The 25,785-nt window shown below is 45.3% G+C and overlaps 1 protein-coding gene across 2 annotated transcripts in view; it reads right to left on the bottom strand.

Moving 5' to 3' along the window:
• ANO7 (anoctamin 7) overlaps window positions 1–25,785 on the bottom strand; it is a 1,967,083-nt gene that overhangs the window by 318,707 nt on the left and 1,622,591 nt on the right. For both annotated transcript variants that reach the window (XM_069618104.1, XM_069618105.1), the window contains exon 18: window positions 2,397–2,494. In XM_069618104.1, the coding sequence (XP_069474205.1) occupies window positions 2,397–2,494 (98 nt within the window). The remainder of the gene's footprint in view (window positions 1–2,396; window positions 2,495–25,785) is intronic.

Below are 25,785 nucleotides of genomic sequence, written 5' to 3'. Positions count from 1 at the left end.
CCTGCAGTACCCAGGAAATCAGGTTTAGCTATATAACAAAAATACACCATCAGGAAAAGAGTCTGTTGCAAGGATTTTGTAGCATAATGAAGATGTGATCATTCCTGGGTCAGTTTGAAGACCAGCTTTTCCTCTCACCAAAGACTTAATCCAGCACCATTTGAAATATTTCCTCGGGAATACTACCAAAACCAAGAATTTCAAAACAAATTGCTCCTGAATGGAGGTAAATTCCTGATGCCCATACCTCGCCTATATAGGAGTGCCTCACAGGCTAGGAAGGATGGATGAGCCAGAAGACACAGACAACTTAGCAAATGCTGTTGCACCAAGTCTATGAGGAAGGAACAGAACAGTTTATGAACTTGGATGTAAACGTTGAGCAGGCTTTTCTTCTGCAATATGTATGTCCTTCGGGATCTGAGTCTAAACTCTTTCTGGTAGCAAATGTTGATACCCAACCTACAGCAGGAGGTATTGCCTAAATTAGAAAATCAGACCCACGTTAAAACCTTCTTTCAGGGCCACCAACCTCTCTTGAAAGCCTTCTCCGGCATGAATGGGCCGAGTGGCTTATTTTAAGTTGTTGACGAATGGCAACATTATATGTCTCCTACCTACAATACTAATAGTAAAAGTTAGCCAACAATACATCGACCCTCAGCATTTTAAGAATGCTAACTTCAAAACTTTGCAAGTGTTACGCTCATCTGGTATCCACAGGGACGCCACCCAGCCGGGTTACTCAATGGTATGCTTCTCAGCTTTGCCCTAATGTGGTCTGCAGGGAAGGTTCTGCCTGAAAATACAGGAGGACTGTGTTCAAGACTGACTGACTAGGGTAAGTATCCTCCCTCCACCCCCGTATGATTTCAGTCCCTCTGGCGCCCTCTCCTCACCTTGTGGAAGAATTAGGCGTGCTCTCAGTCCTGCATTCTTTGCAGGGGCGCGTTGGCTTTCATGGGCGAGTGCGGTCCACTTACTTCACTGATGCTGGCCCGTTTGATATTGTTCAGGTAGGTCTTATTGCTGTTCTTTAGTTTTGTTGCTATCCTGCATGCCTTTCTTTGTTTAAAATGTCTCTTTTTTCTCCCTTAGGCAACAGAGCTTCAGCGCGGGGAACTGGCTATGGTTGAGCCCCGCAGGTAAATGATGACGCATTAAGAGCGCTATGATGCGGTAAGCGCTATGCGCAGCGAAGTCTTGCCTTTGCTAACCTGTGTTTTCCTTCCTTGTAGGTCGCGGTGTTCTTCAACGCGAGTGGAATGTCCGGAGTGGTGCCCCGCTGAGAGGCGACCAGCCAGGTAAGCCTTTTGAGCAGTTCGTAATTTGTAAATGTCTCTACTGCTTTCTTTAATGTTGCCTCTATCTTCCTCTTTCAGGTCGTTCTGTCCGGGAGGCGTGCAGATTCGAGGAAGCTGTTCTCAGTAGCTGAGTGTTTAAAGATGAAGACTGCAGGTAAGATGCTGCTGCTAATAATGTTCTTTTTGTCTCCCTGCAGGTTCTGCTTCTGTGAGGTTCAAGGGAATTGCTGGACACGGTGAGCGTCACGTTGCAAGCTGCAAAGTAACCCAAAGCATGTTGTCTTGCTCGGGTGTGGTGTAAATAGCCCCAACAAAATAGTTAGAATAGGGAAAGTAAGGCCTTTATCCCAATCTCTTTTCTTTAATAAAATAGCTAATGTCGAGAAAGTTACTTCTGTGTCTGCCTCTCATTGCTGACCCCTCACAAAATGTACCACACTTGGATGGAGTTTTGGGGGTGGAAAATGTATCATACTTGGATCGTGTGTTGGGGGTGGGAAATGTACCACACTTAGATGGATTGCTGGTGGTAGGAAATGTGTTAACTTCTAACCAACCATACTAAAAACTTGCCATTCTGCATACCCTCAAACTCTGAACTAAACACAACAACATCTCTATTGCACCACAAACCGCACGCACTTCACAACACCCAACACAAAGTCCTACCATACACAATCATACTTCAGCACCAAATGACGGCTGCCAACCAAAAACGCCCCTCCCTCAGTGACCGGTTTCTCCAAACTGAAGCTCCCAAAAGCACATAACAGCTCTCTTGCTCTTCTCCCTCTTGATCCCACTAACATACCCCCAACCCACCTTCCATTGCAGATCCACCAGATCGGCAAGAGACCACAGAAGTGGGAAGAGTGTGCGGTACAAGACCCATTAACATTAACTGGTGCAGAGGTTAAAGTCTTTTACACTGACCGGATCTCAAGCACACAGTAGTGGAACACAAATGTATTTGATGGCAATGTGGAAAACCTTGACAGTGTCAACAGCCCCAGAAGTGCATAATGGATATTACAAGGGGCAAGAGAAGGAACCCCTAACATTGTCTTTGTTCCCAGGACAAGAAATACTCACGGTACAATGAACTCTTGAATGTTGTTGATAACTTGTTTACCAACCATTATCACCAATAACTCCTGGGCAAGTTCGATGAGACATCCACCTGGACTACACTAAGTGAGAGGAATAAAACAAGTGATTAACAAAACTACCCATTGATGCAATGAAAAAAAATCCAAACGTTTGGAAGGAGAGAGATGCAGTGAGATAAAAAGATGGTTATAGAGAAAGGAGGCAAGAGTTGAGAAAGAAAGCAAGGTGGAGAAATCCTCACATGAAAACTGAAGCATGGGATAAGGGAGAGATCAAAAATTAAATATGACCACACAGACAGCGGACGAGACCGGTATAGAAAAGTAAAGTGGAGATATGAATTGGACAGTTGAGCAAAACGCGACACACACAGAAAGATATCAATAATACCTTGGTATTATCTACTGTTTACTACCACAGTTTTTGCTATTTTGGAGTAAAGTTAATAACATTAGCTCATATTACGCATTTCATGATGATTTATGGAGTAACTTCTGTATGAGGAAGGGGTCAGTGAGTCCAGCTTGGATTCAAACCCTGAGACCTAGAGGTCGAACACATACTTTAGCAGAAAACACAGAGCTATCCCACTGATCTTGTGCCCCGAAATGTAGATACCCAAGCAGAAGAGCTAAAGAGGCAGAGACACAGCTATAGAAAGAGAGGCAAACAGGCAATTATCAACATAAAAGGAAAGACATTGAGAGATTGCTAATAAATGTAATGGTAGAATGGATAGCTAGCCAATGGTCTGGTTTTAAAGATGTGGAGAGTTTGTAATATGTTTTTGTATAACCTACATATTGCCAAACTCCTTGTTGGCTCTGCAGCCTTATTTGTGTTTAAATGTATCTGCCCAGCAGCTATTTTGCTTGCTCCAGGAATCTGTTAGCTCCAATTTGCATACTGATGAATCTCATTTGTTGGCACTGGCTTTTTTCTGTAAATCATGTTATATTTTCACATAGGATAGAATACAAGATGGTGAGGCAGGAGAAATGAGAGCTGGACAGTGTAGTGGGAATAAGCATGGTATGCTAACTTTGAAATGCTTCAGAGATAATGTCATATATACCAATGTGTTATACTTTAGAAAATCCTATTCTGCACAATACGCTGACAGAAGAAATATCCTAATCTGTGTTTTGCCTTTGACTGGCCCCCTCAATGGCCCCCCCGAACACATGACAACGGAGCCTGCTTTCCTGATAACCTCCTCTTTATTCCTTTCCTTACATTCTGCCCCTGCCATCCACTTGTCCCTCCCCTTCCACCCGGCTCCTGCTCCCTCCCATAGTCTCGAGCCCTTCCCCTTAAAGGGGCTCTGTCCTTATTCCCTTGCAACAATCTGCTACAGCAAAAATCAGGCACACCTCACCAATACCCTCTAGCAACTCTTTAAAAGTTCATGGAAACAATTACATCAGAGGTGCAAATGCTGTTTTGCTGGTGGGCGGAATGTACCCTACATGAAATATATGGTCGCTTCTTAATTTCTTTCCCAAAAACTAGACCTTCATCATTTGGATTACATTTAATTAAAATATAACATTTTTGAGAAAAATGTGTAACGTTTCATTGGTACATTATGAAACCGTTACTAATGAGGTTACAAATGAGTGCTTTAGGCCTATGGTCAACAGAAAATAAAGGCTACTGACATGACCGCTAAGCCTATCATTTTACATCAGCAACAAGTGATCTGCAAAAAGCAAGTGTTGCAGGTAGGGCCAGTGGGCCCTGTTGGTCATTTTAAGTTACACACCCAGGAACGAGGGGGGGAGATTAAGTGACAACAACGGCCCCATGACACTAAGAGAAACATTTTCAGTCACAAACATCCACTAGTTAGACCTAATTCAACAGTTATTCAAGGCAACAGGTTATTCATCATGGTTTCATGATTTCATTACTTTACATGGCCAATTAATAATCAAGTCTGAACTTCTAAAGTTTTTAGGGGAGCTGCGAAAAGATACTGCCATAACCAAAATCAGGATCCGTGAATATTTACTGTGCGCTAAATTTGCAAGGGCAGCAGATCACTTGTCGTTAGTAAAGATTAAACATCGGAAAATTCTTTCACGATTTGGATTTCAAGCAATTCCATCATTATACATAACGGATATTTGGAACCGAACGTGGGATTTGACAAGGCTCTGTCCACGTGGGTATAGTGATACAGAATCCAACCTGCATTTTACGTTACTCTGCCCCCTCTAAATTAAACATAGGGTGTGGTTTTTGTAATCCTTGATAAAGGAGAGTGGTCTCAGATAATGTAGATCTGTTTTATTTTGCCTAGGGTCACTAAAGAATGCTTAAATGTGCTTCTGTGTTTCAAGCCTTTTAATTAAAGCTCTTCATACTCATTTAAAGTTGTAGTTATAAGATAGTTATGTCATTTAGGTTCAAATGTTTTGAGGCACTAAAATAAACGATATGTATTGTTTGTAAAAATTATAGGTATTCTGTCTTTACTTTTATGTATTATTATTGAATGTGCATGTTTAATTGTATTGTAGCTTTTTGATGTGTACTTTTATGGAGATCTTGTGTTCCAAATAAAATCACTCATCTCAGCACTAAGACGAAATAGATCAGTCATCCATTACAGAGAATGTGGAGAGTTTCAGTGATTATTCAATGTGTTGTTACAAGTAGGGTGACAAAATAATAAATAGGTTGGGGCGGGAGGTACGTGAAGAATGGTCAGCATTGCTTATCCTTTGATTCAATACTTTTACCAGGATTTACTCTCTGGATTCAAAGGGGTAACAAATAACAGGATGCTTTCTTAAAATGCATTGCACTTCAGCCAAAAGAAAGTTCTTCTCTCTCTTTTTAAAAAAAACTTTATTTATTACTGACATTCTCGCAAGGCAACAATACAATAGCATCATTCCATTGTATATAACAACTTATGTATATGGCATATTGTTTTATGGTACTTACTGTATCATATACACATTGGGGATGAAGACAGGGAGGGGGGTAAGGGGGGAAGGGGGGAGTCAATCTTAGGATATAGTGTCATTGAGGGGATGCAGCAGCTCTTCTCACCTCTTCCTCATCGGCAAGCAGGTATGAGCTGAATGGGGCCCATATGTCCTTAGGTCTAGAGGTCAGATTTATCCCCCGGACGTATGTCTCTTCAGATTCCTGTGTGTTGATTAAGTCTCTTATCCAGCACTGGTGCGTGGGGGGATCTTTGGATTTCCATTTTTTAAGGATATTCCGCTTAACCACTGCCCCTCCTATTGCGAACAATCTTCGGGTCTTGATGGAAGTCTTTCCGATATCTCCGAGGAGGTATTTCAGCAGTGTAGCTGGGATTTGGATGTTTAGTATGGAGCTTATGGTAATGGCAACTTCGTTCCAGTAGTGTTTGATTGGCGGGCATTCCCAGTACATATGGATGGCTGTTGCATTGGGTGATCTGCAATTGGGGCAAGGTTGTCGCTTATCAGGGTCGAAATGGGCTATTTGTTTAGGTGTTATGTGGAGTTGATTCAGGATTTTGAATTGTATAAGTCTAAAGTTAGCACATAGGAATACGGTTTTGGTATATTTACAGTAGTTTGTCCATTGTTGTTCGTCTATCTGGACGTTCAAGTCTTTTTCCAATTTGGTTTTCATATTGTTCTTGGATGGTGTGTTTGATTGCACCATTCTGTATAGTGTGCAAATACTACCTGTAAAGCCTTCTTCAGTGAGAATTTCAGTAAAAAATGTATGTGTCGGGGGTGCATTGGGAAAGGATGGCCATTTTTTCTTGCATGCGGCCTTCAGCTGTTAGTGGTGCAAGGTTGTGGTTAGACTTTTCCCTGTTCTGCTTTGGATCTCCCTCAGCATGAGGAACTTTCCTTCTGGGAAGAGGTCTCCCATCTTCGCCTGTTTGTTGGGGTCCCATAGTGTTTGTATGGTGCGATCCATTGTGGGTTCCAGGCCAGGGTATTGCCATAAGGGGAGGTGCGACCAATAGGGTGTTTCGCATTTCAATCTTTTCAGGATCTGTGCCCATGCTCTCGCTGACGTTTCCATGGGGTCAGCTCGCAATTTTTCTCTGGGTACCTTGGCAAACATCATACTCTTAAGATTCAATGGAGATTCCGCAAACTGTTCTGCATTTATATGGGTGTGTTGTTCTGTGGTGTCGGCCCAGTATTTTGCAAAGTGTGCTTGTGTTGAATAATAATACAGCTGAAAGTCCGGAGCTGACAGACCACCTGTGTCGTAATTCTCGCAGAGTTTTGCCCAGCTCAGTCTGGGTTGTCGGCCTCCCCATACAAATCTTGTGGTGAATTTTTGCAGTGCGTCGAAGAATTTCACGCCTGGCCAGATCGGGATACCATTAAATAGGTACAGCAGTTTCGGGACTACAAGCATTTTTAGCAGGGATATACGCCCGTACATTGACAGTGTTAGTTTGGTCCAGGCGTTAAGTTTGCATTCTATTTGAGCAAGGGATGGGGCAGAGTTGTTAGTAAACAGTGTTTTTTTGTCTGGAGCCATTATAATGCCCAGGTATCTTGCTGAGGTGGGGGACCACCGTAGGTCTTCCATAGATGCAGATTGGTGTGTGGCCTCTGTGAGTGGGATTACTTCGGATTTGGACCTGTTGATTTTATATCCAGAACATCTGGTGAATTCGGCAATGTCTCAAAACACGAATGATGTGGATGTCTGGGTTCCTAATATATAGCAACGTGTCATCTGCGTAGAGTGATATAAATTGAGGTTTTCCCAGTATGCGGATCCCTCTCCCGATGTGGTTGCATCATAGACATGTGACCATTCCCTCTTTGTTAGTGTGAAAATTAGTGAAGAAAGCAGGCAGCCTTGTCTGGTGCCTCAGCCTAGTGTGATTATGGTTGAAAGGATATTGTTGGTGCGTACTCTGGCCACGGGGTTGCGGTACATTAGTCTTAAAGTTCTGAGGAATCCCGGTCCAAATCCCATTTTCGCTATGATTCTGTACATAAATTCCCAGGAGATGTAATCAAACACTTTTTCCGCGTCTAACGAGACTGCCACCGCCTGTACTTGCTGGTCCAGTTGGGATGTGATTGCAAAGAAGCGTCTAAGATTCAGGGCGGTAGAGCGGCCAGGTATAAAACCTGTCTGGTCAGGGTGTACCAGTTTGGACATGTAGGGGTTAAGTTTATTGGCCATGGCCTTGGCAAAAATGTTAGTATCCACATTGATTAGGGACAACAGCCTGTACGAGGATGGGCAGTGAGCTGGCTTGTGCGGTTTTAGCAGCACCGTAATGATGGCTTCCCTCATTGATGGTGGGAGTGTACCGATTTCCAGGGCTTCCTCCCATATCTCCAGAAGTCGTGGAGGGAGTTAATCTATGTAAATTTTATATAGGTCCATTGGTAGGCCATCAGACCCTGGTGCCTTGCCCAATTTGAGGTCTTTGATTGCTTGTTTTATTTCCTCGAGGGTTAGGGGCAGATCCAGGTTGCCACTTTCTTCCGGGGTAAGTTTGGGAAGAAGGAAGGAGTCAAGATAACCTTGTAATTCTTCTGGTGATGCTTGGTCCGCATTTGAGCACAGCCTACTGTAGAAAGGTCTGAACACCTCATTAATTTCTGAGTGAACCACATGGGTTAATCCTTGATCATCTGTTATTCTGGTAATTTGTCTGTGTCCAAGTTCTGTCTTAATAAGGTTTGCTAACATTTTACCAGATGGCTCCGATTGGTTGGGTTGTATACCAAACCTCCTGTTCTGCAAGTGTTTTGAACTTGTTCAGAGCTTCGTTCAACGTGGATAATGTTGCTGGTGTTGGTGTTCTGGTGTACGCTGTTTCTGCTTCTTTGGTTTGGAGTTCGATAAAGGTCAGTTGGGACCGTACATCTTTCCGGGTGCCAAGTACTTGGGAAATCAGATGTCCTCTAAGCCAAACCTTAAAGGCTTCCCATGTTATGTGATTTGACTCTACGGAATCTTTGTTGTGGTCAAGGAAGTCCTGTATTTCTGTGCGGAGTGGTACATGTATTGAGGTGTCTCTAAGGAGGTCTGGAGGCATTCTCCATAAGCAGTGTTCAGCATAGGGTGTCCCAATCTGGTTGTCGAGGATCACTGGCGAATGGTCGGATATTGTTCTAGGTAGTATAGTACAATCCTGCAGGTCAGCAATGCAGCATGTGGAACATAGCCAATAGTCTATCCTGGAGCTTGATCCATGGACGTATGAATGGAATGTGTAATCCCTAGTGGTAGGGTGCATTTCCCTCCAGGCGTCGGCCAGTGGGACCATAGTCATTGCTTGCTTTAAGGTTAATGCTGCTTTGGTGGTGGCGCATTGGCCTGTTGATGTCCTGTCCAGGGTGGGATCAAAGATGGTATTGAAATCCCCTCCCCAAATTATTATTGTTTCTTCTGTTGGGGATATTAGATCCACGATTTGTTGGTAGAATTCTGGGGCGTCTGTGTTAGGGCCATACGTGTTTATGAGTATCAGTTCCTGTCCTTCTAGTACACCCCAGAGTAGGACACATCTGCCTTCTGCATCTATTTTGGTGTTATGGACCTGAAATCCCAATCTGAGATGGATAAGTGTAAGGACCCCTCGTGATTGAGGCGAGTAATTCGTCGTATATACCTGCAGGCCCCAAGAGCGACTAAGTGTGTTTGTATTTTGAGCCATGGTGTGCGTTTCTTGTAATAGAAGGAAACCTATTTTGTGTCTGTTGGCGTATGCTATTACTTTCCTGGTCTTAATTGGATTAAGGAGTCCTCTCACGTTCCAGGATAGAAGTCTAGTACTTTTGGTCATTTGTTTAGATGCCATTTAGTTCCTTGTGAAATGTGCGTTGACGTTGCTGCGTTTCGAGGGTCTTCTTCCTCCTGCGAAAATGCCAGGTTTTTTTCTGTTTTTCGTCCAACTGTCTGATGAGACCAACTTGTCGAAGGTGCATTTTAATATAACTGCCACATCCGCATCTTGTTGTTTTAACCAGGCAACGGGCCTGTTCGTGCCCCTACCCCCCACCCTCACCATCCCCCCAAACGGGCGGTGTCTCCCAATAAAACATTTGTTACTTTGCGTCAGAACTTAAGGGAGCGCGGGGCATCGTGGCCCAGCCTCCTCTCCGGTACTATACCTAGTGTTAATATGGAAAGGCGTGATGCTGCCTCATTTAATGTTCAAGGTAGTAGGTTTAGTTTCCTATCAGGCCCGGTGGATAGGGGTTTGTTAGTTAGGTCCCTGTGGGTATTTCTGGGATGTGGTTCTCTATGTATGCCATAGCATCTTCTGGAGAGTCAAAGAATTGTGTCTTGTCCGCGTGTTGGATGCGAATCCTTGCCAGGAACATCATGGCATATTTGGTTTTGCGATCTCTCAAAGCTCTCTTTACTGGATCAAAGGATCTTCGAGCTGTCTGCACTCCTGTTGAAAAATCCAGATATATGTGGATTCGGTTGGACTTGAAGGAGAGGGGGCCTTGTTCACGTGCCAGGCGGAGCACCATGTCTCGATCACGATAATTGAGCAACCTTGCTGTTATGGTGCTTGGTGGTGCCCCTGGCTTGGGAGGCGCGGTAAGTGTGCGCTCTCACCACCAGGAACTGTTTGGACAACTGGGCTTCCGGAAATAGGGAGTGTAGCATATCTTCTATGAATTGCTCCATGGGAATGTTAGGTTTGCGCTCAGCCACCCCGACCACCCTGATGTTATTACGTCTTGAGCGGGATTCTAAATCTTCACATTTGTTTTGTAGTGACTTGACCTCTTATGGTATTTTTTTCCAAGGTTTTGCTTTGTATTGTGGTCGTGTCTTCAAGTGCTGAGACCCTATTCTCTGCTTCTGTGACCCTGGAGTTAACTTTTTTATATCAGCTCGGATGGAGGCGATATTTTCCCCTATATCGTCCAGTTTGGTATTGATTGCTGCAAATCCTCTCTCCATGGCAGCCATGTAAGGGGCCATTCCTTGTGTAGGGGGATCAGATGTAGAGGTATTAGGGGATTCTGTGTTTTCACTGTCTTGTTCCTGGTTTGAGGAGTTGGCAAATGCATCCATGGGGCACCTTTTTTTGTCTTTGTTTTTAGCGCCCCCAGCCATGTTTGCGGAGGGTGGATGTGCAGGATATGCTATTGGTAGGTTTACATTGAGTGCAGCGTGTTCCACAGGGTATATGAGTTAGCTCTCAATGCCATACAGCGTATAATTAAGTTTACAAGGCTATGATTTCACTTGCCGGCAACGTGGTTCTCCTTCCCAATGTCTTTTGTTCTGTAGTGGCGGCTTTGATGAGGGTAGGTTAGTTTCTACCCAAATATTAAGCCAGTCTGGGCAGGGGGGGCCAGCCCCGTGGTTTACCAATTAGGGTGGGGGGGGGGTGTTCGTAGGGCCACAGGCCACTATGGAACCACGCCCGCCCGCCGCCGCGCACGTACCTCAATCGCTGCGTTTCTTTGTTCTTGATGTCCTGGCGTCGGGGAGTGGGCCCTCGAACAGGTTGGGTCCAGGTATGCAGATGGTGCGAGCCCGCTTTTACCTGGGAACCAGGCTGTGATTTAGCTGGGGAGTTGTATGGACAGGAGGAGGCTCCGTCCTCTGGCCCGTCCAGCGCTGGAGTACAAATCTGCCTGGATGTGGATCGGGCAGAGGAGATCCCCGACAGGGTGCAGCCAGATGGATTAGCGATGGCATGCCCGGGAGCGCCAGGAGCATGGCCCAGTCCAGCACCGGGCAGCGCAACCCTGTGTGTCCAGCACCGGGCAAGGAAGTTGTGCAGGATCTGCATGAGGTCCCGGATACGTTGGCTGGGGCGGCGCCGGGGGAATCGGGCGGTCGGGAAGAGTCTCGGGCTGTGCAGGGTTGTGTCCGTGCCCGAAAGCCGAACCAGGGGCCGTCCACCGTCGGATCAAGTAGGATCCACTTAGGGTTTCAGCTGAAGCCGCAATGACCACCAACGGCTGGGACACTGGTGTTCCTCGCGGCCGGTGTCTGGATCAGGCGCCGACCCACTTCTTCGCTCGGCGGGACTATTCCCCCACACAGTCGCGTATCTCAACAACAAGTGGGCGGATTTCTCTCCTGCTTGTTTCAAAGTGTGCAGGGGGGATTAAGATGATCTCTCCGGTGTCTAATGCCCTCGGCAGCAAGGTCTATCTGCAGGATTTTTAAAGGCAGGAGGTTGCTAGTCTCGGAGTTACGGGGCTTGTTCGGCGCATCACAGCGCCAGAAAGTTCTTCTCTTGAAAGGTCCAACCAAAAGCAAACCAAAAGAAAATTCCTGAGTTTAATGATCCCAAACATCCATGACCCCTCCAGGCAATCCTTTTGCTTTTTTGTATCCATCACAGTGTGGATGCTTATGTGTCCCCTGCAAATTGTTCTAAGTATCTGATAGCCATTGTTTTTTCCTTCAAGTTCTCGGGTGGACCCTGTTCTAGGGATCACACATCACCATCATCCAGATCTGGAAAACCACTGCAAGGAGGCAGGTGTGGTTCACCAAGTTTAAACCTTATGACCTACAGCTGGTCTTGAGATGGTTGGCTACGTTGGAGGAAGGGTCCTCGACCCCTGATCATAGGAGTTGTATTACTAATGCTCGACTCTCCACCCCTGTGGTTACCCTCCTTGTGCCAGCGCAACACATTTGTTCCTCCGAGACCCTCCTCGTTGTTCCGCTAGTTCTTGTATGTATTATGACAGGGTCAGGAACTTGACCCTGCCAAGAAGGAGTGAGAGCTCTCAGGGCAGTTTCTAAGGGTGTTTCAGTGTGCCTACAAACTCCCTCACTCTGAGGCAGGGCGTGGGAGTTGGTAAGCCCCAATCTATGTCCCTTCTACCTATTATTACCCCATAGCTGCCATGCATTGTTCTGGCCAGTGTTTCTTTCCTCTCTTTCGGGACTCCAGAGCCCAGAAGTCCTTATGCAGAGAAGGAAATGAGCAACCCAAGATGGAGAGAGTTGGGTGTGAATAGCAGGGCCACAGAGCAGTACATGTTGCAGACAAGCAACCATAATGTTCCAAAACATGCTCAAAAGAACTTTGATAAAGACTGTTGGGTGGGGTCCGACATTTCAGAAATCCAGCTGACCCACTTTGAGGAGGGTGTGTGGCTTCAGAGGCATTTTAAAGTCTCATTGTACATAACAATCACAGACAAAGAACAAGCTATCCATTGGCCTTGGCGAACCAGAGGGACTGTGGCACCAAGGGGAGAGGGAGAAGGAGAAGGAGCATAAAAAGGAACACATGAAACAGGGTAGTGTGGGTTGTCGGGGTGAGGTCAAAGGAGGAGTATGCAGACTGAGAGACCAAGAGGTGGAAGGAGGGTGAAGCAGAGCATAGGAGGATTGTAAGAGTGCATACAAGGTGCAGTATTGGTTAGTGATAGAAAGTGGTGCTGGGGTTTGATAGTGCATGTATGGTGAGTGAAGAGAGTGACTGAGATGTAGTGTAAGAGTAGGGGGTGTATGTGAGAGTGAGTGGACCAGGTGAATGAGAGAGTTAAAGAAGGGAGGAATGGAGTGTAGTGTGGGTCCAGTGGAGATGGGAGATTATTAGATCAGACAGGAGTAGAGTGAGAAGAGTAGTAGAGAGCGAGATGAGTAGGAAAAGACAGAAGAACATCAGAGGAACAAAGGTATCGAGAAGAATAAAAAGAGGAGAATGGGAAGAAGACACAAGTAGAATGGAAGGAAGGGAAATGAAGGAGAGAACATCAGGGTGAGGAGTACAGCGGGTGAAACGCAAAAGTCTAAGAGACACCTGGGTGATTGAAAGGCACCCCTTCTTAGGACCTCTTTGTTTTTATGGGGCCTGGGTTAGGATCCATCTAGAAATTCCCAGAGGCAGCCAGATAGATAAGGTGATTGCCTGTAGGCCCTCACAAGTAGCCAGCCTGATCATAGACAGTAGGGGGGTTTCTGATCTGTAGTCCCCATTTTAGGATTTAGGGACACATGGGCTAAGGAGGGAAATGCCCACGGGAGATGCGAGAGGGACAGCCCTTAATGAAACCGGATTTATACATTCTAATAAACACCCTTGAACTGTCTTCGAGAGTTGGTGTGTTTGTAAGGCCATCTGTGATAGTATGTATGGGATTTAAAGCACAAACCTAGCTGTTAAGCAATTGAGTGATGTACACATTGGACGCACACAGGGGGTTAATAGTGAGGTGAGGGGGGAGAGGAGCTGGGATGGTTTGGTGGAGCAGACATGAGGGAGAACCTAGAAGTAGGGATGAGTAGAGTGATCAGCAGGATGTTCTTTGAAAAGTCAGGTCTTAAGGTCCTTTCTGAAGTGTAAGAAGGAGGGGTAATTATGTTATCTGTGTTTGTAACTTGTTCCATTGCCATGGTGCATAGCAGGATAGGGCCTGGTTCCTCTCTTGCAGTGCTTTGTTTCCAGTCCTGCGATGTCATGGCATCTGGTGGTATACTAGCATGTGGAGATGATGAGTTTCCCGGCCAGGTAGAGTAGTGTTTTGGCTGTAAAGGTGATGTAGGTGGTCTTGAGTATGTTGAGTGCTGAAAGGGGGAGTTTGTACAGCTCCTTGAGGAAGGCGGTGATGTGGTTGAATTTTCTACACCCCATGATGAGGTATGCTGAAGCCTGGTGGATGGCTTCCAGAGGAGCCAATGTGGTATTGAAGAATAAGGCATTGCCATCATCCAGGTGGGTCAGCCTGTACATATCCTAATTTCACAAAGTTGGAACTAGAATCAGGGGAGAATTTTTCCAGTTTGGCTGGCGTAAATTGCAAATGATTGAGCACCTTAAATTGAATCAGCCGGAGACCAGCATTTAAGGAAAAGACCTTAGTCAACTGACATCTTAGCCTTTGCTCATCCCCCAATGAGATACCTAGATCTTTCTCTCATGCTGCCCTCATTCCATTGCACCAATGTACCTGCGATTGTAGTAGACCATATAATCTGGACACCGCATGGCGCGGCCCATCTGATGAAACCATTGAGCTAATGCACACATGCGACACCGATTCCACCGGGAAGGAGGGCCAACAACCCCGAAACACTGTTTGCATACAATAGTACTGCAGGATTTGGTGAGGACCCCGACCCAGTATCTGAAGAAAAGCCTCCCAAGAAACAGGTCCCAAGCTTTTTGTAGATCCATGACCAACGTAGAAGGAATGGCCGGGAAGTTCCAGAGCGGGACCGCATTATAGCAGAGAATCCGAATTTGCAATCTGCGAAATATCCTAGACTAGGCATTAAAAGTGGTTCTAACAGGGTCAAAGGTACAGGAATCTATGTATCCGGTGCAGAATATTATTGACCTAAGATCAGTAGGGGATTCTCCGTAATGCTCCAGCAGCAGGTGCAGCAACGTTGCAGCAGTATCATACCAATAAGAGGCGAAATGGGACTGGGCTGCCAGATAATACAGTTCAAAGTCTTGCGCGCCAAGGCCACCACATTCATACAGTTCAGTTAACTTGTCCCAACTGATACTTGCAATGCCACCCCCGCTCCATACAAATCTAGAAGCTAGAATCCACACCTTAGTGAAGAAAGCCCGCCCCAGACAAATAGGGACATTACATAAATAATAAAGTAACGTGGAGAGACCCCCCATTTTGAGTAATGATATGCACCCATAGAGGAAAGTGGGAGCGTAGACCACAGAGTAAATTTAGCAGTCAATTTGCTGCAAATAGAGTTTGTGATTCTCCGTATATAGCGTTTGGTGGTCCCTGGTCACCACAATCCCTAAGTACCGAAACTTCAGGGATGCCCATCGAAATCCCCCACTTTCAGTAGGTTGCATAGTGGAAGGTGTTAAAGGGAACAGTTCTGATTTAGCATTGGTTATCTTATACCCAGAGTTTGTTTGTTTATTTATTTCTAATGCCCACCAAACCCAGAGGTAACAGGGCGCAGCAGTACGAAGATGCAAGGCTTACAAGTTTACAAAATAGTTCACAGTATGACAGAATATATTTACAGGTAAAATTACAAAGGCAATGTAACAGTATCTCACAGTGTAGATATAAATGTGCAGGTTATATACATTTAAGTTCCACATTTCACTAGATTGCAATGGTGGGCTAAGGCAGCCTAGATGAGGCAAATGCGACGGTATAACTAGAGGTCGGTAGAGATGATATAGTTAATATAGTTCTTTGTAAGGTGTAGGTATGGTTGGTCTACTCTCAACTCGTGGGCAAGGGGTTCCAGAGTTTGGCAGCCTTCACGGGAAAACTGTTACCGCCAATCTTAGTGAGTCTGAATCTTGGTACCACAAGACAGTTGGCATTACTGGCTCTTGTCAGTCTAATAGATGTTCTTCTATTTAGTCTGTCCATTACGTAACCAGGGGCAGCACTGTTTAAGGCTTTATGGGTCAGGGAGACCATTTTTAGCTGTATTTTATTGTAAGTAGAGAGCCATTTGTGTTGGCGTCTGGTAGAGGAAAGGTGTACTCTTTTATTTATGCCTAGTGCAGCTCTTAAGGCATTATTTTGCAGGGTTTGTAACCTCTGGATGATGGTTTTGTTAGCACCGCTGTAAAGAGCATTGCAATAATCTAGCCTAGAAAGTATTAAAGCTCTGGCCAAGATCATGCAAAGGAATGGTGTACCAGCTCGTATAAGCTTACAAGTGTAAGCGGTGGTAGAGGCCAGAGATTTCACTTGTTTATCAAAGGACATAGTTGAGTCAAGGTAAAAACCAAGGGTTTTTATCTCCTTAGTTACCCTAACATGTTGTCATCGATAGTGAATGAGGAGTGTTCATGGCCTAGTTTGTCGAGGTTAGAGTGGGTACCCAGGATTATCAGCTCTGTCTTATCATCATTCAGGCATAGACTGTGGGTGGCCTTCCATGCCTGGATGATGAAATGAACCCTATTCACCATCGCCAGATCCTTGCCATGACCCCCAGAAAGTGGGAGGAGAATCTGTGTATAGTCTGCATAACTAGTGTAGGTGATACCCAGAAGGTCCAGATCATCGAACAAAGGTCTGGTGAATATGTTGTATAAGGTAGGGAAGACACAGGAGCCCTGAGGTACACCGCACAAGATAGGGATGGGGTCTGCCGCTGCAGAAGGGGAAAACTCCCTCATGGTTCTCTCACTCAGGAATGATTCTATCCATCTGATAGCCTCTGTAGAAAAGTGAGCTGCCGAGTCCAAGTGTCTGCATAGGACCTTGTGACCCACAAGGTCAAATGCAGCTGAGAGATGAAGTAAAAGGAGAAGTGCTGTCTTTCCTTTATCTCTCAGCTCATCGATCTGAGTTTTTAAATCAATCAAAGCAGTTTACGTCCCATGTAGTGGGCGGAAGCCGGATTGTCTGGCTCCTAGAAGCTTATGCAATTCGAGATATTTTTTTATCTGGGTATATGCGACTTTGTCAAGTATTTTGAGTAAGAATGGTACCGTCGTGATGGGACGATAATTAGTGGGAATAAGTGGATCTAGGGTTTGCTTCTTGAGGAGTGGGAGAACCCAAGATTGTTTTAAGTTGGCAGGAATGGTGCCTGAGAAAAAAGAAGCATTGATCAATTTGAAAATAAAAGGTGACAGGTCTCTAGCAGCATCTTTTATAATCTGTGCTGGGCAGATATCGCCTTTGCAATTAGAGGGTTTAAGAGATGAAATAGTGTTCTCTACCTCTAAGATAGATGTTTTAGTAAAGCAGAATTTATTAGTCTGGGCAATAGGTCTATCACTGGGTGGCGGGGTATTCGAAGGATGCTGTAAATCCAAAGTGCCTTTTTTTAGTTGTATTTTATTTTGGAGTGTGTTTATCTTTTTGGCTAGCGCGTGTTGAATATCTGAGCACCAGGTCTTATTTTTAGTGCATATGTCAGGTGTGGGAATCGGGGACTCTAGTTCTTTTAGTATGGTGAATAGTTCCTTCATACTTGAGTTGGATTTGGCAATATGCTTGTTATAGGAGTTCCGTTTTGCCAGGCAAACTTCATTGTTGTAATGCATAGAGATAGTAGTTAGCTTAACTTTATTCTCATTGGAGGGGCATAGTCTCCAGGCAGTTTCACACTTCCTTTTCATAAGGCGCAAGTCCTTTAATTGTGGTGTGAACCACTTGTTTCAATGGGCTTTAGGTTTGCTTGCTCTCACTTTGAGTGGGGCAATTTTATCCAGTGTGGTAGCATGATTTTGTTGTATTTATGGACCAGTGTACTAGGGTCTAAGTTGTCAGACAAAGAATTTAGAGTAGGGAGAATAGCCGGGATCACTTTGTCCACTGTAATATTCTTTTTATTTCTAGTTAGGCACGGTGGCCCCGTTTGGGAAGCCATAGGTGGAGGTCTGGTGGTTAATAGTGTAAAGGACACAAGTGAATGGTCTGTCCACAGATGTGGCGTAATAGAAGTAATAGTGGCCGTGCAATTATGATCGGCTACCTAGTCTAAAGTTCTCCCTTTCATATGGGTAGGTTTGTTAACTTTTTGAGACAGTCCTAGTGCATTAAGGATATTGGCTATTTCCGAGGCATGCTTGTCCGCTGGATCGTTGAAGCCTAGATTAAAGTCTCCTAGTAACAGTAGTTGGGTGGGCTTTTTGAGGTTATTGGCTAGTATACTGTGCATGTCCTCCACAAATGTCCCAAGAGGACCAGGTGGTCTGTAAATGAGATGAATAGTAAGTGATTGGGAGTTATTTAGCGGGAGTTTAACAGTGAGGATTTCACATGATTGCATAGTTTGGGAGGGGGTAGTCTCAGTGATAGGCTCTCTCTGAATGTAATGCTGATTCCTCCACTTCGAGTTCCATCTCTGTCTTGTCTGGATATCGTGTATCCATGTGGGATAGCTAGCATAAGCGAGGGTCCTGCACCATTATGTAGCCAAGTCTCTCTTATAGCAAGGAAGTCCAAGTTACCTTCTGTAATTAGGTTGATGATGTCCATAGCATGGACAACGAGAGATCTCGCATTTAGGAGTGCTCCTTTAAGGGAGTGTGCCTCCATTTTAACCATGACCTGGAGAGGAGTAGGTGAGTTAGGGATAGTAGGCTTAGGATTGTATGTCGTAGTCTGAAGGGCATTGGCGTTAGGAGCAGATGAGAAGGTAGGCCGGTTAGTATGGAGTATTGTGCAAACCTGTGAACATCAAGCATATTTAGGCTATGCTGTGATCAGGGTCATGTATAAAGAGCAATGCATCGTCTGCATATAAGGAAATCACCTGGGATGGTCCCGGAATTCTAATCCCCCTAGGTGCGTGAGTGTTCCTTACCAATGCTGCAATCGGTTTAACCGCGAGTGCGAATAACAAGGTGGAGAGCGGGCAACCTTACCTAATGCCACACCTATGTGGAAATGAGGCAGAAAGGGTATTGTTGGTACATACCCTACCTAATGGGTTTGCATATAGCAATTGCATACACTGCACAAAGAACAGGTCCAATCCGAATCGGCAGAGGACCTGGAACAAATAACACCACCGCTTTGGCTTGAGGATTTGTCTGTGCCATCACACAAAACAGCTGTTGCAAGTTCAGATCCGTGGATCTACTAGGAATAAAGCCAGACTGATCTGGATGGAACAACTGTGACATGTAAGGGAGAAGGCGAGTAGCCAGGACTTTGGCAAAAACTTTAGTATCTGTATTAATCAGTGACAGCAGTCTATACGAGCCACATCTTGAAAAGTTCTGCGGGGCTTTAACAATACAGTTATAACCGCTTTGTGCATGGATCACGGGAGCTCTTCTATCACTAGAGATTCGTCGCAAACCCGTAACAGACTGGGGGCTAACTCTTGGTGGAAAGTTTTATGAAGTTCAATCCTTAATCCATCTGCATCCGGTGCTTTCCCTGAAGCTAATGATTTCACTGCCTCGACTATTTCTTCAGTCTCAGTAGATAACGATGGCGGCAGGCAAATCTCAGCCAGATCATGGGATACTTCCTCCTCCGTCATTGTGTCATAATTGCGTACAGAGCAGAGGAGAAGTAAAAAATGGTGTCATTGATATCAACCTCACGTGCTTGCATTCCCCGTCCCGTCCCTGAATACGTGCGATAGGCTGACAAACCACCCACCCCTCACCCCCGGTCAAGCTAGCTAGTAGTCAATCCGATTTATCACCCGCCCCATGTCTTCGGGCCGTGAAGCAGGAGCATGGATGTGTAAAATGTCCCGATCCACCAGGGCCTGGAACATTGCCATCAACTCCTGGACCTGTACTAAGTTGGACCCGGACCGTGTGCCCCCCTGTACATTTTCTAATACCTTCAGCTGACTCTTCCTCACCCAATTCACACATAATAGCTCTGAGAGAACCCCTGGATGTGGACATCAGCAACCCCTTCACCCATACTTAAATGCTTCCCACACTGTGGAATGTAATGCGACTTAACCCGCATTCCTCATAAAGAATGCAGATATGTCGGCATGTAGTGTTTCAACAATGTTCTCATTCTGGAGCATGGCTGATGCCATTCTCCAGAGGGGATGTGGTCTGGGGGAATCCACTAGCAACAGTGACAATACCACCAGAGAGTTGTCGGACAGCATTCAAAGGAAAATCCTATAGTTCCTTGCCATTGCTAGTAATGTCGGAGTCATCAACCAAAGGTCTATACGCGACCCAGAATCCTAAACTGAGTAGTAATAAGTGAATTCCTTTTGGTGTGGATGCATTTGTCTCCATACATACACCAGTAGGAAATACAACATTAGCTGGTGCAAAGTGTGAGCAGCCTTAGTTAAAGATCGGGGTGCATCCGATATTCTGTCCATGCAGACATATAAAATCGTATTAAGGCCACCACCCCAAATTTTCATTGCCCCTTTGACACCAGACAATTAATTGGACAACTGTTGGTAAAAATCAGGGGCATCTACATTTGGACTATACGGGTTTACAAGTACGATCTGGTATTCTGTCAATGTCCCCCAGACCAAGACGTAGCACCAAAGGGGGCAGCAGGGCTCTTGGAAACTCTAAATCCTAGGGAATGATGAATTCATGTGAGCCCCCCCCACCCCTCCCCGGATAGTCAGGGTAAAACTGCACAGAGCCCCACCAGCGTGCAAACATCTCATGACCTTTGCCCAAAGCATGAGTTTTGTGCAACATAATTATCTTGGGGCCATGTCTTTCTATATATGAGAGGATGTTGCGGCCTTTGACAGGTTTATTCAACCCACATATGTTCCACGATAAGAGGGAGAGCGATAGCCCTCGCTCAGCTGCCACACCACATGCCATTTCCAAGTTCTTGCATAAAAGCTGCCAAGACCGGTAGCAACAACCTCATCCCCAAAGCCCCAACCATGACTGTCTAACATTTCAAACCATCCCTCAACTCCCACACCCTCCATCCTCACCATCTGCCCGAACCTGATAGTGTATCCCGCAAAAACTTTCCTGGCAACTTCGAACACCAACTAAAACAACAGGTATTCAGTATATACAGCGCAGCATCCATAACGACACAACAGTACATTTTAGTGAGATATTATCTGGGTAGGCAATGGCTATTCCAAAGTAACAGTGAAGAAAGTCAGTAGCCAGACACTGGCTGCATGTACATCTCCGTCCCGCCCCTTCCGGCCAGAGTCAGAACCCGGGCCCACCAGGATGGTTATGGACTTTTCAATGTATTGTGAGAAATCAAAGGCTATCTCACCCGCTAGTCCTCAGAGACTTGTCACCCAGGTGGCCAGGACACAGCCATTACTTTTAGGTCCAGTTCCTGGGGGTGAACCAGTGCGGGAGGATCAACTGGGTGAGGGGTCTTCAGTGAGTGGGGGGTAAGATAGCTGATGGCAAGACGCAGTATTCCCCCTTTTCTGTTCATCTACCCCATCCTATTTTTTAGGTTTTTCCAAAGATCCAACTCTCCCCAACACCTTTTTACACAAACATTGGGCCACGGAAGAGGGTGACTGAGAGCAAACAGACTAACTCTTTCACATTGTACTGGACATATCTCGTTAATCGGGACAGGCAAAGTCAGGCATTTTACCCTAAGTGCATACACCTGATACCAATAAGCTCTCCTCACATGAATAAAAGGCAACACCTAAAGACACACACTGAGCAAGGCGGAACACGAGAAGGAGCAGAACTTCCGGGACAAAGGCACAACTACTGGAGCAGAGCAACAGACCAAGGGACAAGAGCAGCAGACCGAAAACCCCAAGGCTTCCCTACTGGAGGTTGTGGCCTCTGACAGACCACGAAAGAAGCGTAGAGAAGGCCGGATCCCACAAATGAAAATTGCATTGTGTTTCAAGGATGCCAGCGACCCTTTGGGTGAACGGCAGAGTTGGGGAGGCGAGGTCAAGCCTGTGGTACTAACCTTGACTCAAAAATCAGAAAACTCAAAACAAGAAAGAAGCGCACACAGCCGGTGAGTTGGTAAGCGACCTGAGAGACTGGTGTGTGTAAAGTGAATGAAGTAGCAACATCATATCACAAGTGAAGTCTGCACGCGTTTGGATGAGACGCGAATAAAGGCAGACCCGTGAATGAAAAATTTAAAGTAAAATACAGCTGCAAGATCAGCGATACTAAGTATCCGGTGATCCGGTGAAAGGAAGTAGTCCATTAGAAAGTCTCTGTGAAAGGTGCATTGTTTGAAGCTAAAGTGTGAACAAACGGCAAAAGTGAAAGTAAATAGTGAACAGTGAGTCAAAGTGGTCCTGCGGTGGTCTGCAAAGAAACCCACGCACATTCGAAAGACTTCGACATACAAAACTGGTCTAAGCCAGATTGAGGGAGACCCGGAGTATATTAAGCTTGGGGAAGGGAGCCCCCTTGGAACTTTGTGTGAACAGTATTGTGAGCGGTCTGATCCCGGCACAGGGGGACCTACGAGAACTTTGTGGTGAAATGTCTGAGCATGGCAGAGAGGGATCTTTGTGAACGTTTTGGTTGAAACATTATTTTGAAAGTCATAGGAAGGAACTTTGAACGTGGAAGGCAAGGTGGGCCTCGATCCACGCTTTTGAACTGTGTACTTTGTTGGAAGCTGAGCCAGAGTGCTTCATCCTGCCTACAAGGATTGTGTTAACTTGTGAGGTTTAACGTGGGTAGGAGAGCTGGTCCAGCCACATTATCATTTGAACACTGACTTTTCCATTTTGTATACATGTTCTCCTTTTTAGACTTTCTGTACAAGAGAAAGGGGAGTCATTAGGTTTTTGTTATTATAGGCCTTTTGATTTGACAGACTCCACTAGGATTGTTTTGTTTATCGTTTGATGGTCAAGACTATTCCCATCTTAGTTATAGGGCAGAATAGGAGCTTCTCCAACCCTAACATTTACAACAAAGGTTTTACAAATTGTATCCATTGTGTCAGCGTCAATACTTGTGATATAATGCCTCATCCGGGGATTCAAAAAATTGTCCCGTCACCTGTGTTGTATGCGCAACTTAGAAGGCATGGTACAGCCCGTGAGTGGAGAAAAGGGCGTGGAAGCTGTAAAGCTGTTTTTGCTGTGTGTTCATTTCATTTTACTTTACTTTACTTCATTTTTCATCGGATTTTGCCAGCGCTACGTGTGTGCCTTTCCACTTCTAGGCACTGCACTACACCTTTAAGGAAGCTCGGGCTGAGTGGACACACCTGCAGGAAGCACCAGATAAAAGGCTACCCACCGGCCCTTGTGGCGAGAAGCCCGTGAGTGGAGAAAAGGGCGTGGAAGCTGTAAAGCTGTTTTTGCTGTTTGTGATGCGTGGTGAAAAAACCCTTTGAAGCATCTCTCTGTGCCTCCTGAGCACACCTCTTAACAAGGCCTCGTAAGGCTAATGCCAACCTAAGACACACTTAGATCACTTGTGATTGAGCAATTGGAGACTGTTGGAATTTGTCTCCTATGATCCTTTTTTATTTATTATTTTTATCTTATTTTTTTATTTTATTACAGTGCACACTGCCTCTCATAGCACAGTGCTATTGTGTTGACATAAAGGGAGTCGGATTGTGTTCACCCAGTATCTTCACTCATTAAGAAGATTTGTGACTCTTGGAGCTGCTCATTGTTGGATTTGACGTGATTAGTCTCCATCTGCGCAGGAAGGCATTAACCCCGAGCAATCAGAGCCTTGAGGAAAGTTAACATAACTTTCTGCTGGTCCGTGGGGGGCGAGAGACGGACTAAGGCAGCTCCCCAAGCCATTGGGCATTACCCGGACGGCAGTTTTATTGTACCACCTGTACGGGGCTTCTTAAATTGTGTTGCCTTAACAGCTACATAGTTCATTAAGGGGCTGGGAGGTTTCCTCTCCCCGATTGGTTATTATTATTATTATAATTTTGTATTCTTCAGTTCTAAGTTTTTGTTTTTATTTATCTGTGATGTTATGAGCTCCACTGATCTATACTTTCATTGTTTCTTGTAGAATTGTACACATGTTACTTCTAATACTTTGCCTAAATTTTATTTTAAAAGGGTGATTTTAGGATATTTATTAATCTTAAACTGGCATCCCCCCCTGTTTAAATTGTAAAGGCAACTTTTTACACATCAGGCCATATTTCTTGTAACTATTAGGGAGCCTGTATATTTCCTCTATATTTAACTAATACTCCTAGGATTTCTACTGTAGAACTATGCCAGCTTTAAGGAGTGGTTTTGGCGCTACTGAGGAACTAATAACAAAGGGGCTGGAAATACAACAGCCCGCTTCATTGGGGGAAATGGGAGCTAATGAGTTACCCCAAGAAAGTGAGCTGGCTGCTTCTACCTCTAATGCCAAAAACTTGGAGGGGGTAGAAATAGGAAACCTTAATCAGACAGCGGTTGGGACCCCCCCGATGAACCCACCTGCATCTATCACATTAAACTTGAATGCTGTCCATATACACCCAGGGAAAATTAATACCTTGCCTAGAAAGTTTGGCGGCGAAATGATGGCTCATATATTAGTAGACATGAGTTGACTGATGCTGAATGCTTACAGGAATGTGTCCCCAATATAAGGAGGGTGGTACGATTACATGCATCCACACCACGACAGGAGATAAACTTAAAAGGAACCCAAAAGGGGAAGTTCCAGTCTGGTTTTGTCTCCTGCAATGGTGGGGAGGCGGAAAGCAATATAGGAAACCATACTGTAGGCAAGACCTCTACTGCTACTGTATTTGTATTTGGTACTGATAATGGTGTTAGCAGGCAAAACCCTCCCAATATTGGGGGTTGGAAGTGTCAGATGAAAGATGCTTCCACCATGGGCCAGAAAAGAACCAAACATAGAGGATATGGGGAAGATATGGATGATTCATTTAACCAAATGGCTGATGCAACGGGTGACATTTTGTTAGACGATCCTCTGCACACCAGAACACTGCTAACATATCCACAACACCTTCCCCGGGTTCCCACACGACTCCCTCCAGGGTTCGAGACTCACGTGATTTGGTTACCCCAAAGGACCGAAAGTTCCATACCAGGTACAATTTACATGCCCGGTTGCAGCCCATGGAGAACATACAGCCGAAGGGGCGGCGGAACACCTCCGCATCAATCATTCATTTGCTCACGTGATTCAGCACGGCGTTTCCCACGTGACCTTGGTGGACGTCACATGACCCAGAAGCACACAGTATATAAAGCCTGATGCACGGAGCACTCATCGCTTCTCAGCTGTCCTTCGACTCTGTTTGGCGTTCCGTTTGATACTCTCTGTTGGTTTACCTTGATCTTGGACCTTTCTCCTGGACTCCTTCGGATTACCTTTTTGTAATGTTGCTTGGAACTGTTTACCCATTGCTGAACCTCGACCCGTCCCTCACCTGTCTTTGGATCATCCCTTGGTACTTTGTTGGACTTCTACGCCATTGCCCTTTGGGAACTCTAGCTACGTCTTCAGCTCTACAGGTGGGCTATCCTGTGTCCACGCTTGACTCTGTTCCCTGTTGGTCTGGGGACCACCTTTCATCTGAGTCTCGAACCTCCTTCACTAGGTTTCCCGGGTTTTCCAATCACCGGATAGGTAAGATTATTCAGATTTTCTGATTTTTGTGTTATATTGTACTTGCCTGGTACTTAACATCGTTCTTTTTGCAGCAGCATCGGTGTTCCAGAGGTTCCGTGGATCCGGGAAGTAACATCTCCCACCTGTGGCTCCAAAGGTCGCACAGCGGGGTTCTTTTGGTTCCCCTGTGCGTCACTTGGGGACGGAGGTCTCAACGGTCTACACGACACTCAAGTCAGAACACATTTTGAAAGAAATTATTGATTTAGAGATGCCCTCTAGACCTTCTCATTCGAACTTTAAGGCTTTAAGGAGCCTCTCTGAGGGTGCACCGACCGCAGATTTCTCGAAAATTACTAAAAACAAAATTGCTATAGATCTTACAGATAAAGGGGTGAACAAAGACACAGGGGAAAACATGTAGAGAATTCACACATGACTTAGATAAGGGTGCTC

This window comes from Ambystoma mexicanum, chromosome 10 (genome assembly GCF_040938575.1).
Source record: "Ambystoma mexicanum isolate Mex_15411 chromosome 10, UKY_AmexF1_1, whole genome shotgun sequence".
Taxonomy (NCBI): Eukaryota; Metazoa; Chordata; class Amphibia; order Caudata; family Ambystomatidae; genus Ambystoma; species Ambystoma mexicanum.
This window is presented reverse-complemented; position numbering and strand designations above follow the sequence as displayed.